This window comes from Magnolia sinica, chromosome 11 (genome assembly GCF_029962835.1).
Source record: "Magnolia sinica isolate HGM2019 chromosome 11, MsV1, whole genome shotgun sequence".
Taxonomy (NCBI): Eukaryota; Viridiplantae; Streptophyta; class Magnoliopsida; order Magnoliales; family Magnoliaceae; genus Magnolia; species Magnolia sinica.
In genome coordinates, this window is record NC_080583.1 from 39,595,344 (window position 1) to 39,611,288 (window position 15,945).

A 15,945-nucleotide genomic window follows, 5' to 3' on the forward strand; every position below is an offset into this window, starting at 1 on the left:
ACCAACATAACTTTGTCCCACCTTTTAGGGTCTGTCTCCATGAACCTGTTTTGCCACTCAAGAGTTAAACAATCATGAGCAGAAATCCCCAGGCAGGGGAATGACGAGGATCACATGCTGTTGGAGGTCTGGAATTGAAAGAAAACTATGAAGTTTGATTTCAAGCTTCTCCAACCAAGCAGGCCATCTCTACATTGGAAACTTTCAACTACAATGCTTGATTAACCACAACTGCCATCAACCATTTATTAGGAAAGAGACACCTGAGTTCAGAATTCAAAATGAGAAAGAAAAAATCATCAGCATCTTCTTGCCAACTATACTATTGGATTAGCCTGCCGCTAACACAACGTTATCACAAAACATTGCCAAATTGTCATGTGAGTGTTCTAAATTGTCAAGGAAATCACCCAAAGCATTGGATACCAGTATCTTAAGAATTTTGCCAATAATAACAAGAAGACGAGGAAACTGGCAGACCAAACAAGGGGAGGATGAAGTGGTCATTGACTCATCTGGCCTTCTTTCCATCGATTGATCTGCAGTGCCATACATTTACCTGTTCTTTGACATGCAAAAGCATGTTATTTCCCACCACTTCCATCCCATGCAAAATCTGTAAAATAACTATGGAGAGGCATCAGAATGCTGCATTCAACTGGGGAGCTTCTCACTGAATGGTTTGGTTCTCATTGATTTTTGGAGATTTTTGTCACGACAGGTGGACATGGTTGTCTGATAAAGAATAATCAATGTAATGGAGGAATACTTCGCGGTTAGGCCAACATGACTGACGAAGCTACAGTGGCTGGAGCTCTTGCTCAGGCATTACGGCATTTACGGGCTTGTATGTCCCAAGTGGATGTTTTCTGTGTCTCCAGATATACCAGGATAGAAAAGTTGAAAAACTGCAAATAATGGCAAGAATAGCTCCCACAACCAGCGCCAAGAAGCGTTGTTGCCACCACGTCCTGCAACATCTCCACGGGGACACAAAAATCAAGATAAGATAATGAAATGGAAGTTTAACTGATGTCATGTAGACATGGATGCTAGCTCACATGCACATTTTCATGTGGCACATGTGCCAAGCTGGGATCTGTGGGGTAAAGGAGAGATCCACTATGCCAATGACCTGTTAAAATTTTATTCTCATCCCTAAACAAACGTGCCAACAATCCACATCCAGCGTTGATGGTTGGCCTGCCTGATGAGTAGACCGGCCTGATTTTTTCCTGGTTGGCATGTGCAACTAGCAAACAGTTAATTTTTTTATACAGGCACCCACCTTTGCTCAGCACCTAAATAAACTCAGCTTAGATAGGTTTAGAAGAAACATGCCCGACTTGAATGTAATTTTCATTTGTGAACTCTACATATGATAATTAATTATGCATAATAATGGAGTTGTTGCTCTTTATAATACCCCAAAAGGGAGAATCTCCATCCCAGGAACTGTTTGGTCCATATGTCATGGTTTCAACATGGAAAGTTACTCAGGTGTTTTTGGTAAAATCTCTTTGTTATCCTTCACAAAAGGTGAAGGATGATTTTTCAATGATAAAGAATATATAAATTTCAAATTAATTAACTTACGCTCAAGTGTTTATAGTCATAATATATCTTGAAATGAAACTGGAAAGAACATTTAAAAAAAAAAAAAGAGCAAGAAATCATTATTTTGGAATGAAAATGAGTGGAAATGTAATCAAATATGAATAAGGAACATATTGTCCCCCGGAGTTGTAGGCTCACACAAACCTGATCCAAGAATGCGGAACAAAACCAAACCCTAGGCTTCTCCCAATCTATTCAGTTAGGAAAAGATACCACTAGCAAAATCATATGCGAACATGGAGGCATCTGATACTCATTGAACAATGCCATGGATGGTGCGTAAAACCATAAAATGGCATATGAGAATTGAATGCATGCCAGTAAAGCAAAACAGACAAGAAAACTGGACTGCTCTTTACCAATGATAAGCAAAGGTGCAGTTATGTTCTTATGCAACAATGACCTTGTACCTTTGGAAATTGTGCTGCATTGACGCATGCTGACAAGCATGACCAGACACTCTTATCCTCTTATAAAAAACTAATATTCATACTTAATTATCATTAGTTATTATTTTTGGGAATTTTATTTTTTTTTGGTACTTGTAAATAGTTGAGTTTTTTTTTATTTTTTTATTTTTTTAATGGGAACCTGTGAACCCTGGGTTCAGCAAAGGTGCAGTTATGTTCTTATGCAACAATGACCTTGTACTACTGGAAATTGTGCTGCATTGACGCATGCTGACAAGCATGACCAGACACTTTTATCCTCTAATAAAAAAAAACTAATATTCATACTTAATTATCATTAGTTATTATTTTTGGGATTTTTATTTTTATTTTTGGTACTTGTAAGTAGTTGAGTTTTTTTTTTTTTTTTTTTTTTTTTTTTTTTTAATTTATTTATTTATGGGAACCTGTGAACCCTGGGTTCACGCCCACGGGCCTCTTCAGGCTCTTGTGCTTATGGCTTTGCAAGTGGGTTGTGGTATTGACTTAGGAATATTGTACATTTGACTTGAAGTCATCACTAGCCAATTTACTTAGGATTCTGTAGTCAGCTAGACCCTACAGAATCATAGAGATCAGGGAACCGAACACTCGGTCTGCAATGACTCTTACTACTGATGTGCGACTGGAGATTCCGATTAAGGGACCTTGGTGATGGAGAAGGAAGTTAGGCACCCTTTGCCCACACGAAAGCGTGACGGTCTCTACTTCAAGGGATATGTGAGATTTTTGGGGATTACACATTCTAGAAAAGCTTCATTATCTAGTCGGTTTTTTTTTTGGTTATCTAGTCGGTTGCGGACAAGATCCGAAGCTGATTGGGGGAACTTGGAGGTAGCAGTGGAGAATTGTAGCTCAAATTAGCTGGTACCAAGGAGTGAAATTATTGCTTTTAAAAAGTAACCAAAAAAAAAAAAGGAATAGTTTTTGTTATCTAGTTAGTTGCAAATAAGATCCAAAGCCAACAAAGGGGCTCAACTCAGGAAGTAGCAGTGGAGAACTGTAGCTCAAATCAGCTGATACCCAAGGAATGTTGTTGTGTTTAGAAGGGAAAGAGGACTGGGCGATCTCAAGTTTCTGGTGTGACAGGATTTGGGAAACGAGCAAGCCATAGAGCATACACCTAAAAACACCTAGAAAAGCAGGGATTGGAGAAAGATGAGATGATGCTGATGCAGTGATGCATGAATGAAATGGCGAGCAAGGGCTCGGATTGAAGCTTGATGGAGATGTGAGTCAAGGGAGGAAGAAACTAACAATCTTAGAGAAAAGAGAAATTCAGAGCTCTTGGTCCCCACTCTACCCCGTCACTTGAGATGAATGTACAGCTTGATTTGGTCGTAGAAGAGGCTTCAACGGCTTAGGTGGTTAGGTTTGCTTGATGGTGTGAATGGATGGACGTCTAGAATAGTTGGGTTGTTGAGATGGTGGAAATGACAAGGGTGTTGGATGGATTAGGATAGTGGGATGGTTGAGATGGTGGAAATGGCTAGGGCATTGAATGGATTAGACAGTTGGATGGTGAAAATGGTAGAATGGGTGTGGCATGGAGAGGGAAGAAAATGGAGGGTGAGGATGGGTGGAAGATGATTTGGCAAAGGGAAAGGCCAAGGCTTTAGGTTTAGGTGGTTAGAGTGGCTTGAGTGGTTCAGTTTAAAGGACTTGGGCCTTGGCTAGGCTAGAGGCTTGGGCTAAGGGTTGAGGGCTTGGCTAGGACTAGAAGGGCTAGAGGGACTAGTGGGTAAAGGGGTGAGAGGGCTCCCTATCTTAGTATGGGAAATGGCATGGAAATCAAGTATGGAAACGAGAGAGGGAGACCCCCTTTTATAGGTGAGGTGGTGGCAAAAGAGTGATTTGGGTTGAAATAAGGGGCAAACATGTTAAGTGTGTGCTTTTGATTGGATGAGGGAGTTTGGGTGCCACATGGCACTCCCACATTGGCTAACAGGATGGTGGAGAGTGTAATAAGGGAAAGAGATTGGGGGCATTCTAGGAAGATTGGTAAATTGGACCCTTATCTCAAGAGAAAGACTCCCCCAACTCTCTCACCATCTCTCATCTACAAGTTCCAAGCTCCAGTCATGCCAGCGAGTGGGTGCAGCTCTTTGAGTGCCACCTATCACATGGCACTGGTTCATCTCTCTTTAGGAGCCCCATTGGGATTATTTGTTGTTCGAGTCCCTCGGGTTCAGGCTACAAGGTTTTGGGTACAGACTTGGGCTTGAAGTTGGGCATTGTTTTGAGTTGGATCTCGATTAGAATTGGGTTTGGATTGGGTAGGAATTTGGCCAAGTTTTGGGCTTAGAATTGGGCTGGTTTTAGGCTAGAACTGACCTGGGTTTTGGGTAGAAGTTGGATTTGGGTAGGCCTTGGATATGGGATTTCGGGAACCATCCATGTCTTGACTCTTGAGCTTACATGATTGAGCTTCCCACTAGCGGAGTGTCTACAGAACCAAAATTTATCAAGTCTAAAATAGTGTTCGACGTATTACTGTCGCTGCAAATTTCACTAGTCGAGGATACTAAAACAATATCAATATCACTAATAACCATAAATGCGGGGAAACATTGGAGAAACATGAGAAAAATGGCAGAATTTTTTAATGAAACTTCAGGATATGCTAAAATACACATATTTGCATATTTAGGAATAAAAAATTACAAAAAGAATAAATACATAATAAGTTTCCATTTAATGGGGGCCTAAAAGAATGTGTTATCATAAGAAACCTGTCCAGCAATCATTAGTATCGCTATGAAAGACTGGTCTCAATATCGCCCATGTTCTTATAAGGATCATATCACGATATGATTAATATTATCATCGATAGTTTATACATTGCATACAACCAGGTGCCAATAAAAAAAATTGAGAATTTTTTTTTTTAATCAAAAGATTTCTGGCATATCGATATATTGGCGATATTATTGAAATATTGTCAATACACTGACGATACAAGCGACGCCTGGAATTTATGCAGTAAAAAGTATTGGCGATATCGATACATTGACAATACAAGTGACACCCAAAATTTACACATTAAAAAATATTGGCGATATTAATACATTGGCGATACATCACCAATAACTGGAATTTCTGAGACTATCATTCAATGTTATCAGTATCACTACTAGTGTTATTGATATTGCCGAACTGGAGATACAAATACTATCGGGGATACTCCAAACCATGTTCTAAACATTGCTTATAGAATAGCCAAATGCGAGTGACTATTACACAATCATCAAGACCATTACCACGAAATTTATATGGCAACACGGCCCATAAAAAATAAGCATCCTCCCTATTGCCCACCATCACCCCTCTCCACTATTACTACTACCATTGTTGTTCTTTAGTGTGGGATATCTTTATATATAAGTAATGACACAGCAACACTGGAGAGTCATATTTACATTTAAAAAGTACTTGTGCAGATGTGTTGGCATATCTGACTTCTCAAGACTACCATGTCTGGCAGGCACCTTTATCCATTGCAACACCAAGATATTTCTGCGTCCAAGTTAAATGACTAACCAAACTTCAAGACAAATTTCAAATGCAACCTATAGTTTGTTCCACAATGGGTTCATCTCTTGGTTCATGATGCCAATTTTGTTGCAGATTCCTATTAAGTAATCATATTGAAGAGAATAAATCCATCAAGTCAACAAGCTAAAAATCAGTTCACCTTTTTAAGGGTGGTTCAACTTTCCATTTGACTAACTTGTAACTTCCAAATGTATAAGGAAGGCTCAAACGGTCATCAGTTAAGCGTAAGATTATTCTCTGCAGAAATAACAAAATAATTAGTCGGTATATTAAGTCCCCACAGCTTATTTTCTCAAAATTGCCAGAAAACAATGTTACCGTTGCTGCAGCACCAGAAATGTAATCATCAGAACCCGGTGGCAATATAGCCCATGTCATGAGGGAACCATTTCCTTTGCTAGTAACATTCAATAAATGAACCTGTAACATTCATCTAGTTAGTGGCAGAAATAACTGCAAAGATTGCAACCGTTAGATAAGGACCTATTCATGTGTAGCCAAATCACCATCAGATCCAATGGTAAAATGGGTTAACATCTCTGTTCATCCACCCTTCAGGGAAAGTTCTTGTTTGTGAAATGACATTACAAAAGGGTGACTTGACACTGAATCATCATCCAGATAACCTCAAGTTCGACTTGAGGTTATAGGTACAAAAATTGGGGAAGTCCCACCTGCCCTGAAAATCAGAAATGCCCAAACATTCTCAAAGAAAATAGAAACTCTAGAGCAACTTCAGCTAAAGCAATTCTAAGTTCAACCAGAGGATTCATCACAATCAGGGGTTTGCCGAAACAAAGAAAACGAATATGGTAGTTCACCTGAGACGTGTTAACCTCTAACTCGCGTGCAATGTATTGTTCCAATTCTGTGACACGAGGCACCAGGTCTGGGTACTTTAGACTCAAAAACAAATCAAATATGATGAGCCCAACTTGGAGTTTTCCTGAGAATTGCAACGAACATTGAGAAACCATCAGAATCATCTCTCAGAAGAGTTTTCAAGACAACAGTTCCTGCCACATCATGCAGAAAAAGAATGGCAGCATGACCGTGACTCAGTCAAAAGTGGCAAGAAAAAGTGTTTATGGGTCCAAATATTTTTCATGTGGATAAAAATGGCTTAAAATGCTAGCCAACGCAAGAAGATTAAGGCCCTGATTGGTAGATGCCTAGAAAAGAGTCCATTGCATTTTAGTTAAGAGTAATTATTGATGAGTTTGAGTTCACATTACAGATCAAGATCTGCAACACATACTGTTAACTAAAATGGGATTAGCTAATTTTTAGGCATCTAGCAAAGAGGATGTAAAGCTAGCAAACAGGGCAACTACAAAATGGAAGTTCAACAGAAAACCAATACTCTAAATAAAGATAAAGAAAGACATTAAAAGACCATCTGGATCGGATAATGTGAATACCCTCACTAGTCACCACGGCCCATTTGGAGTTGCTTCTAGGAAGTGCAAAAATTCATTCAAAATAAGTCTAATAATTTAAATTTCATCTTTCACTTAAACACCACAATTAGTTTTTTTAGGCATTTCACTTTCATTTCTGAAACATATTTCACGCGTTTCATGAAACTTTCAAATATGATTTAATTTTATTTTTTGTTCCATTTTTGGAAGCAAGCTCTCAGCAAGAACACAGTTCCCTTCTCTATAAGCAGTTTCCTGTAACTATTTGCATACAAGTATATTGTAGGCTATGATAATCGTTAAATACTAAATGCTCCTACGAATGACTACACAGTCAATAAATGACCAACACCCCCCCCCCCCCCAAACCAAAAAAAAAAAAAAAAAAAACTCAAACTAAGGTTTGCATGTGGACGGGAAGTTTCGGAAGCATCATGAAAGGATTTTTATTATTATTATTATTTATTGTCATTTAGTCTTCTAAGCATCAATTCATGTGCATACTTATCTTCATTGTCAGCTCCCTAGAATCATCAAATGCACAACTAAGGCTGCATTGCAGAGTGCACCGAAACCACTTTTAGGAAACCTTTTGTGGCCACCCACATTCAAAAAGGTGTTGTGTTTAGTTAATGCAAGAAAAGTCTATTCTTGAGTGAGCAGGCCCTTTCTTTTCCATCAAACAGGTTAAAAACACTATTGGCCTGATTTCAAGTATGATTTATGACCCCAAAAAAAAAGCCCACAGATTTACACTGTTTTTCCTAAAAAACCACTTTTAGGAAACCTTTTGTGGCCACCCACATTCAAAAAGGTGTTGTGTTTAGTTAATGCAAGAAAAGTCTATTCTTGAGTGAGCAGGCCCTTTCTTTTCCATCAAACAGGTTAAAAACACTATTGGCCTGATTTCAAGTACGATTTATGACCCACCCACCCCCCCCAAAAAAAAAAAAAAAAGCCCACAGATTTACACTGTTTTTCCTAAAAAACCACTTTTAGGAAACCTTTTGTGGCCACCCACATTCAAAAAGGTGTTGTGTTTAGTTAATGCAAGAAAAGTCTATTCTTGAGTAAGCAGGCCCTTTCTTTTCCATCAAACAGGTTAAAAACACTATTGGCCTGATTTCAAGTACGATTTATGACCCCCCGAAAAAAAAGCTCACAGATTTACACTGTTTTTTGCAGAAATAAATTATGTTGAATCTCCACTTCAAAACCCCCATTAAATGCACAATTAAGACAAGCAACAAGAAGAACTTTACAAGAGAAGATTCATTCTACATAAATCACTCGCATCAAACTAATATAGTTGAAAGCTGAAGTTTACCTACCTAAACAACTCTGACCGGAAAGAGAACCCATGTAACCAAATTGACAAGCTAAGGGTCAGTCACATCATGAAAATCAGAATATCTCTACATACATGCACAGGACATCTTCCAATTACATGTTTCAGTCAGGACATAAAAAACCAAGAATTGAATCCGAACTCATAAAAAATTGAGACAATAATGTGACCCCGCACTTACGAATAATGCATATAATAAGTGATGCAGCCATTTTGCAACCAACTAACAAATTTGCATACCAGGTAAAGTATCTAGCAATACAGGGTGCTCAACAATGACATAGCCATGCTATATGCTGTGACTTAGTAGGGCATTGTAAAAGACATTAGAAGGTTTGCAGCTTGACTAGACCTGGAATTATTTTGTTTGGTAGTCCACTCGGGGACCAGGTAGGTGACATTCCTATCGTTTTGTTGCCACTGTAGGAAGCTGAAGGTGCTGGTGAAGGAGTTCCAGGGGAATGCAATCTATCCCATAGTTCTGAACAGTTAGTTTTCCAGAATCCAATCCTTTGATTCTCACGATCATAAGTTACAAGTGTATTGCGAACAATAATTCCTGTTGAGGAGAACTCAAAGTGGTTAAAAAACTATATCAGCTCTCAAAAAACAATAATAAAAAAACTATTACATTATCACACAATAAGTTGGGATGAAGGGCATGCTTCAACAACTAAGGAAAAGATATAATTTACTTCTCATGAATCGAAAGCTTGCAACAAGGACAGCACAAAGAAAATTAGAGCATTCTCATGCTAGGCCTAGAGATATTACTAAATATGCTAATAAGATATTTAACAAGGAGATTCCATATTTTAAAATTTTCCCTCGCAAACATGTTAGTAAATCTCAACAATTCTTTTAAGGATGTGTTTCTCTTTAAGATGGACAATGGCACAGTGGTGGACGTGGGACATTGGCACATGTTGGGTACATGAAGATGGATGGTGGCACTTGTGGTACACTAGAAGTAGGGAGAAACCATAGGGATCTGACTCTATTCCTCAAATTCTGGGAAATGACATTTCGTAAGTATGGGCAAAGAAATAAAAAGGTGCTTTTTCCAGGTAATTAGGAAGTTTTTTTTTTTTTTTTTTTTTTTTGTTATTGGAAAGATAACACTACTAGGGATTGAACCCTGGATCACTCACACACGCACTACATTGTCTCTACCAGGTCATCTAACAAGCAGGAGACAATTAAGAGGAAATGTAAACATCATTTCCAGGAATTTTATAGAGAAAAAAACCATCGGAAAATGGTTTTTCCTCATTTTACCCTTAAGGGAAGCCAAACAGCTCCTAAGAAAAAAAAAAAAACTAAATTATTTTCCTCTTTCTTATTGTTTGGTATTACTCTAATACTTGCCATGCAGTTTTAATAGTTCTCTATTCATCAAGATAATTTTACATACCTTGCGTTTCTATGAAGCAATATTTAGCAATATCTTTTTGAAATTATCACACAACTGCATCGATGTGTCACAGGAGGCTTTTCTAAAGTTGTTGTGTCCAACTCCACTTCATACAAGGTCTGAAAACCACACATGTACCAGCTGTATCCACACGTCCTAAGACAAAATACAGGGGTGATGTGCTGTTGCCTCAGGTGCGCAAATAAGCATATCCGCCCAAAATCAAATCAGGTTGTGTCATCTTCGAAACACATGTGACGCGCATGACTAGGGCCAAGATAAGGCTTTTTTACATTTTACCTTTTCATCAGTGCTATCTAGATCTTGAGCTTAGATGACAAATGACTTGGGGTTTTCAACCAGATCCACGCTTATTTTGATAACCAAAACACAAGATTCAAGGGTCATTCAACGAATTGAAGCTGAATAAACAATCTTCTCTTCTTCTTCTTTTTTTCATTTAGTTTTTCAATGGAAGGGGCCTATATTTGATGAATCAAAGTTGAGTTGACCATTTTAGGTAGTATTTGCAAAACGAATAAACCATCACATTTTTTAACCTCTTTTTTTCTAAAAGGGTCCCTAACCCCAAATTCATGCTTGATATGTTTCAATTATGTCCTATTTAGTTGATTTGCTCAAGTTTTCATGGTTTTAACCTATTTTTGATAATTTTCAAACATATTTTGCCCTCTTTTTTTTTCAAATTTTCTTGCAAATGATCCTTTATTGAATTGTTTTTACTCTACATATATGGATTAAAAGAAGTTCCTTTGGGCATCTCGGGGTATTTTTGTCCCACTTTGGGTTGTGGTTTACCATTCATCCAAAAGTTTCAAGGTAGGTCTTTATTTATTTAGTTTTACTTTATTTGTAATTAAATGTAAACATCTTTTTCTATATATATATATATATATATATATATATATATATATCGAAAGAGAGAGAGAGAGAGAGAGAGAGAGAGAGAGAGATGCTCATACACAACTAGTTGGCATGTGAGGCCCAACATGGTGTTTGTATGACATCTTACCGCTTGACTATGGAGTTTATTTGGTGGTGGTTCGTGGTTTTCTATGGTCTGCCCCATCTAATAGTTGGATTGACCTGATTTTTGGGGCATCCCATTTTCATGGTGGTACAACCTTGCTGAACGGGAGAGATGTCATACAAACACCATAATGGGCCCCACATGCCAACTAGTTGGACGTACAACTAGTGTGTGAGCATCTCTCATGCGCGTGCATGTGTGTGTCATCTATTATGTATTGAAGCATGTATTTATTAATTATTTTTTTCCTACTTTTTATTGGTGGTTTTCTTTTTCTTTTTCATTATATTATATGTATGGTTCTTTTATGATTACACATATAAAAGCATGCATTTGTTGATAATATTTTACTTCTTTTTCTTATTTTACATGTTTTTTGTTTTTTTATTATAAAATTATTGCATGACTTCCCATGAGGTCGAGCTCTGGTGGCCCCAATGTGATGTGTTTGACATCCACACTACATTTTGTGGGTCCCCTAAGTTATGAGATGTCCCAAAAATCAGCCATATCCGAAACTCAAGAAGGTCACATAATCTGAAACCATGTAAAATCATGCCTAAAACATCTAAAATCACTCGTTAGGGCCCACATGAGTTTTGGAATGGCCTGAAATTTTGTGTGATCCCTCATCCAAGTGGGACACACACAATGGATGGGTTGGATGTTTGCACCACACTTCAGTGGGCCCTATAAACAATCAAGAAGGTTTCAGTGGGTGGGCATCCACTCTCAACTAGTGTCTATGGTGCAGCCCACCTAAGTCATGAATTGGGCTGATTTTTAGGCTCAATGGCCCACCATGGAAGGTGCATCTAATGGATGGTGCGGATGTCCAACACACATTACAATGGGGCTCGTAGAGCTTGACCTCATGGGAAGTTCCCATGAGGTCGACCACATAGAACCTTTTTTCCCATATGTGTGTGTGTAACATATGTTGGTGTACACAGACTAGTGTACACATGCAGTATACACAACGACTTAGTGTACACCTGCGGTGTACACAAATTTATGTGCACCTGTGGAGTAACATATAATATGATTAGGACTAGGTCTCTAAACCTGTATCTTTATCTTTCTTTAATCTCCTCTTTTCAGTTATAGTCTCTACCTACTATAATCTTTTTCTATAAATCAATACTAAGGAGGGGAAAGGTAACTTCCTCATCTTACGTTCTCTTCTCCTCCTATCTATTTTTTATGCAGGGACATATGATGACCTAATCCTGGATGCACATATAATCAGGTTAAAGAATGTTCAAGTAAATACATGAATCAACTAACTGTTTCCAATCAAAGGGATTAGGTAAATTTCAACACAAAGATGAGGTCATTCCGTCAGGATCCTGCCCCTTAGCATAAAATCGCGTAAACAGTAAAAAAGGGAGGACCTAGGGATATGAGGATATCCCAGATTTAACATAAGTCAGTCCACAGTCAAGTTTGGACCTGACTCTACTGACTAATCATCCCTCTTTTCCGTTCAAACTAGAAAGGGGGTGTCCAGATAAGAACGAAAGGGGTGAAGAACAAAGGGTTCGAGATGAAGAAAGTACGGGTCCTTTTGTCGTCAAAAGAAAAGGAGGATGATTCTTACCTTTTCCTACACCTCGAAGATCTAGAAAGAAGGAAACTTGAAATCGAGGTGGAATCCTCAACACCCAAGTGTCAATCCTGAAACCCTAATCTCTTGAATAAAGAGGAAGAAAAGAGACGAATTTCTATTCATTTCATCATAATGAAAATAGGTTTCTCACAACGTATATATAAGCTACGGAAAAAGTAAAAGTGCACTAAAGCCCCTGAAAACAAGAAAAATAACCAAAAAGACAAAAATAAAAATAAAGAAAGTGCAATAAAACCCCTGAAACAAGAAAAAACGAACAAAAATGTCTAAAACTAAAACACTCGTGTGGTAGGGTGTGAAATTCGACCCATGGATCTATGGTCAGGGTGCGGTCATGCCGCTCCTGCATTCGTAGCCCGTCAGAAAATGGGTCTGATGGATCCAACGTCCATCCACATCAACTCCTCCGCTCCAGTACTCTGTCGGCGACGCCGCCTCCTCTGGTACACTCTAAAGGCTGCACCACTAATGTCCGCATCAATTTTCCTCCTCATAATATCACATGGTAATAGAGCTTTTCTTATCCAAACCCTTAATCCTTTTCTACTTTCCTTTTCTTCCCCATTTCTTTTCTTCTCCCCAAGCTTCAAATTTTGAGTTTTTTCGTCAATCCATGTTTACCCTATAAGATGGTGAAAAAGAGAAGTTTTCTCCATCACCATCCTATGGATGCAACTGTAATGCATCATTGGATCAACCAGAAGAGATTCCTCCACCGGCCGTTCCTCTGGAAGAAGCATCCACAACTACTCAAAGTTGCAATCGCACCATGAGAGCCTTCTTATATCTCGAACAATACTTGAATCTAGTTTCGGCAAGTTTTTTCAGCATCCAATCTGCGCCGAAAACCATATAAAGTCACTGGATTCTATCTTCCAGCAATGAATCTAAGTCGAAACCCCTCCAATATCATCAGATTCCTATTCTAGCACCAATTTCATCACTGGATTAAGTCAAGGCCACTCTAACGTCGTCGGAATCAAGAAAAGTGACCTTTGTTGTCATAGGCCTCTCCATCATTGTTGGATCAGGCCCAAAGGCCTTTACTATTGGCAGAACTACCTTATGGACCTCTTATTGTTGCTGATCCGATGTACGTTGCCAGATCCTCCCATTGTTGTTTGTTGGAATCAACGAATCTAAGCCAAAAACCTCCCTACATCGCCGGAATTAAGTCCGGCAGCCTCTGTTGTCACCAAAACTGCCTTCTGGGCCACCCTTTGCTGCCAAATATGACATTTGTGCCTCCAGGACCACCTATTGGTGCCAGATTTAACGCGTGGTCCTCCCACAGACACTCGCTCCACCTCCAGGATCACCTGTTACTGTCGGTTTTGTCCTAAGTGCCTCCATTCATTACCGAATCTGGCTTTGGACCACCTGGATCAGCAACTGTTGTCAGACCTATTCTCTGGACCAATTATTATTGGCGGATCTAACATACAATCCTCAGTCAAAAATGTGATCCAACTTCAGAACCCTCAAACTGTATACATTATCAACTTTAGGACTTTTTTTTAACTATTAGTCTCTAAATGGGAGATAATAAACACATCATAGGCTCTTATAGACCTATGAATACCCTAGTCTTACAATTACTATGGTAAAACTAGATGGCACGAATCATTTAGGTTTGGTCCCAGGTAGTGTTCAAGTTGTCGGTATCGCTACAAGTTTCGCTGGCCGGAGATAAAGATATAATATCGTTATCGCCGATAATATCGCCGATAACCGGAAATGCAGGGAAAAAGAGGGAAACATGGGGAAAATGGTGGAATTTTTCAATGAAACTTCAGGACATGCCTAAATACACATATTTACATATTCAGGAATGAAAAATTTGCAAAAAGAATGCATTAAATTAGAAGTTTCCATTTAATGGGGGCCAAAAAGAATGCGTTGTCATAAGAAATCACTCAAATAGTAACCAAAATGATGTATATGTTTCATCCATTCTATTCATCCATTTTTACAGACCATTTTAGAGCTTTATACCAAAAATGATAGGAATATAAATCTCAGGTGGACCACACCAAAGGAAAATAATAGTGATTGGATATCGACCATTAAAATCCTCCTAAGGATGGCTGTACTATTTATTTGACATCCAATCTATTGATTAGGTCATACAGATCCAGATGAAGGGAAAAAACAAAGATAAGCTTGATCCAAAAGTTTTATGGCCCTCAAAAAGTTTTTAATGGTTGAAGTTTATTCAACACGGTTTCCAATAATGTGGTCCACTTGAGGCCGTTATATACCTAAGTTTTGGTCTCATTCTATAAAATGATGTAGGAAAATAGATGGACGGCATGGATGAAACACATTCATCATGGTGGGGCCCACAGAGCATCGACCACCAGCCATCGGCTGGTGGCAGGGGGCGTAGCCAATCTATTTCCTTTGGCTACGACTTTTATCTGTAGCCAATGCACCAGAAATTGGATTGCTTACTGAGTACGCTCTTATTGTACTGAGTAAACTCAGTTGGGCCCACTGTGAATTTATGTGGTTTATCCACACCTTCCATACGTTTTTCAATCTCATTTTAGGCGTTGAGCCCAAAATTGAAGCTTATACAAATCTCAAGTGGACCATACCATAGGAAACAGTGAAAATAATGATTTCCACCGTTAAAACCTTTCTATGCCCCACAGTGATGTTTATTTTTCATCTAAACTGTTCATAAGATCAAATAAACATGGATGAAAGGAAAAAACAAATATAATCTTGATCCAAAACTTCTGTGGCCCCCAAGAATTTTTCAACGATATAACTTCAATTCACACTGTTTCTTGTGGTGTGGTCCATTTTAGCCTCGTATATCCTTCAGTTTTGATATAAGGCCCTAAAATTATCTTGTAAAATGGATGGACAGACTGGATAAAATACATAAATCACAGTGGACCCCACAGAGTTTACTCAGTACGCTTAGCATCCTGTACTTAGTACACAAACCGCTTCCATCCACACCCCTTTCAACAGCAGTGCAGGACTCGAATTTCCTTCCTGCGCTGCAAGCTCAGGTGGGGCCCACTGTGATGTTTGTGAAAAATCCTCCCTGTCCATCCGTTTTGTGAGTTCATTTTAGGACATGATGCAAAAAACGAACCGTATCTAAAGCTCAAGTGAGCCTAAAACGTGATAATTAAACGTCCACAGTGAAATATTCGTGGGGCCACAGAAGTTTTAATTCAGCTAATATTTTTGTTTTGAGTTTATCCCAATAGTAATGACGTTATTAACGGTACGGATGGCATCTAAAAATTACTGTTGAAACCCAAGAAGGTTTCAACGGTAGGAATTTTCCTAACCGCATTTTCCTATAGTACGGCTCACTTGAGCTTTGGAAACGGATTGGCTACTCCCCTGCTGTGCTCTGTGGGCCCCACCACGAGGTATGTGTTTCATCCATGCTGTCCATATATTTTTATAGATAATTTTATGGTATGGAAAAAAA

At 38.7% G+C, this 15,945-nt stretch overlaps 1 protein-coding gene across 4 annotated transcripts in view; it reads right to left on the minus strand.

The window, feature by feature from the left end:
- Positions 1 to 284: 284 nt before the first annotated feature.
- The window catches only part of LOC131219051 (aspartic proteinase 36-like), a 53,010-nt gene continuing 37,349 nt past the window's right edge, over positions 285 to 15,945 (minus strand). Inside the window, exons 8-13 of one of the 4 annotated variants that reach the window (XM_058214013.1) lie at positions 8,743 to 8,949; positions 6,443 to 6,567; positions 5,940 to 6,041; positions 5,761 to 5,858; positions 5,486 to 5,582; positions 285 to 971 (exon numbers count right to left, since the gene is read on the minus strand). In XM_058214013.1, the coding sequence (XP_058069996.1) occupies positions 822 to 971; positions 5,486 to 5,582; positions 5,761 to 5,858; positions 5,940 to 6,041; positions 6,443 to 6,567; positions 8,743 to 8,949 (779 nt within the window). In that variant the 3' untranslated portion in view covers positions 285 to 821. The remainder of the gene's footprint in view (positions 972 to 5,485; positions 5,583 to 5,760; positions 5,859 to 5,939; positions 6,042 to 6,442; positions 6,568 to 8,742; positions 8,950 to 15,945) is intronic. The other 3 variants (XM_058214016.1, XM_058214014.1, XM_058214017.1) reach the window with 3 other exon arrangements.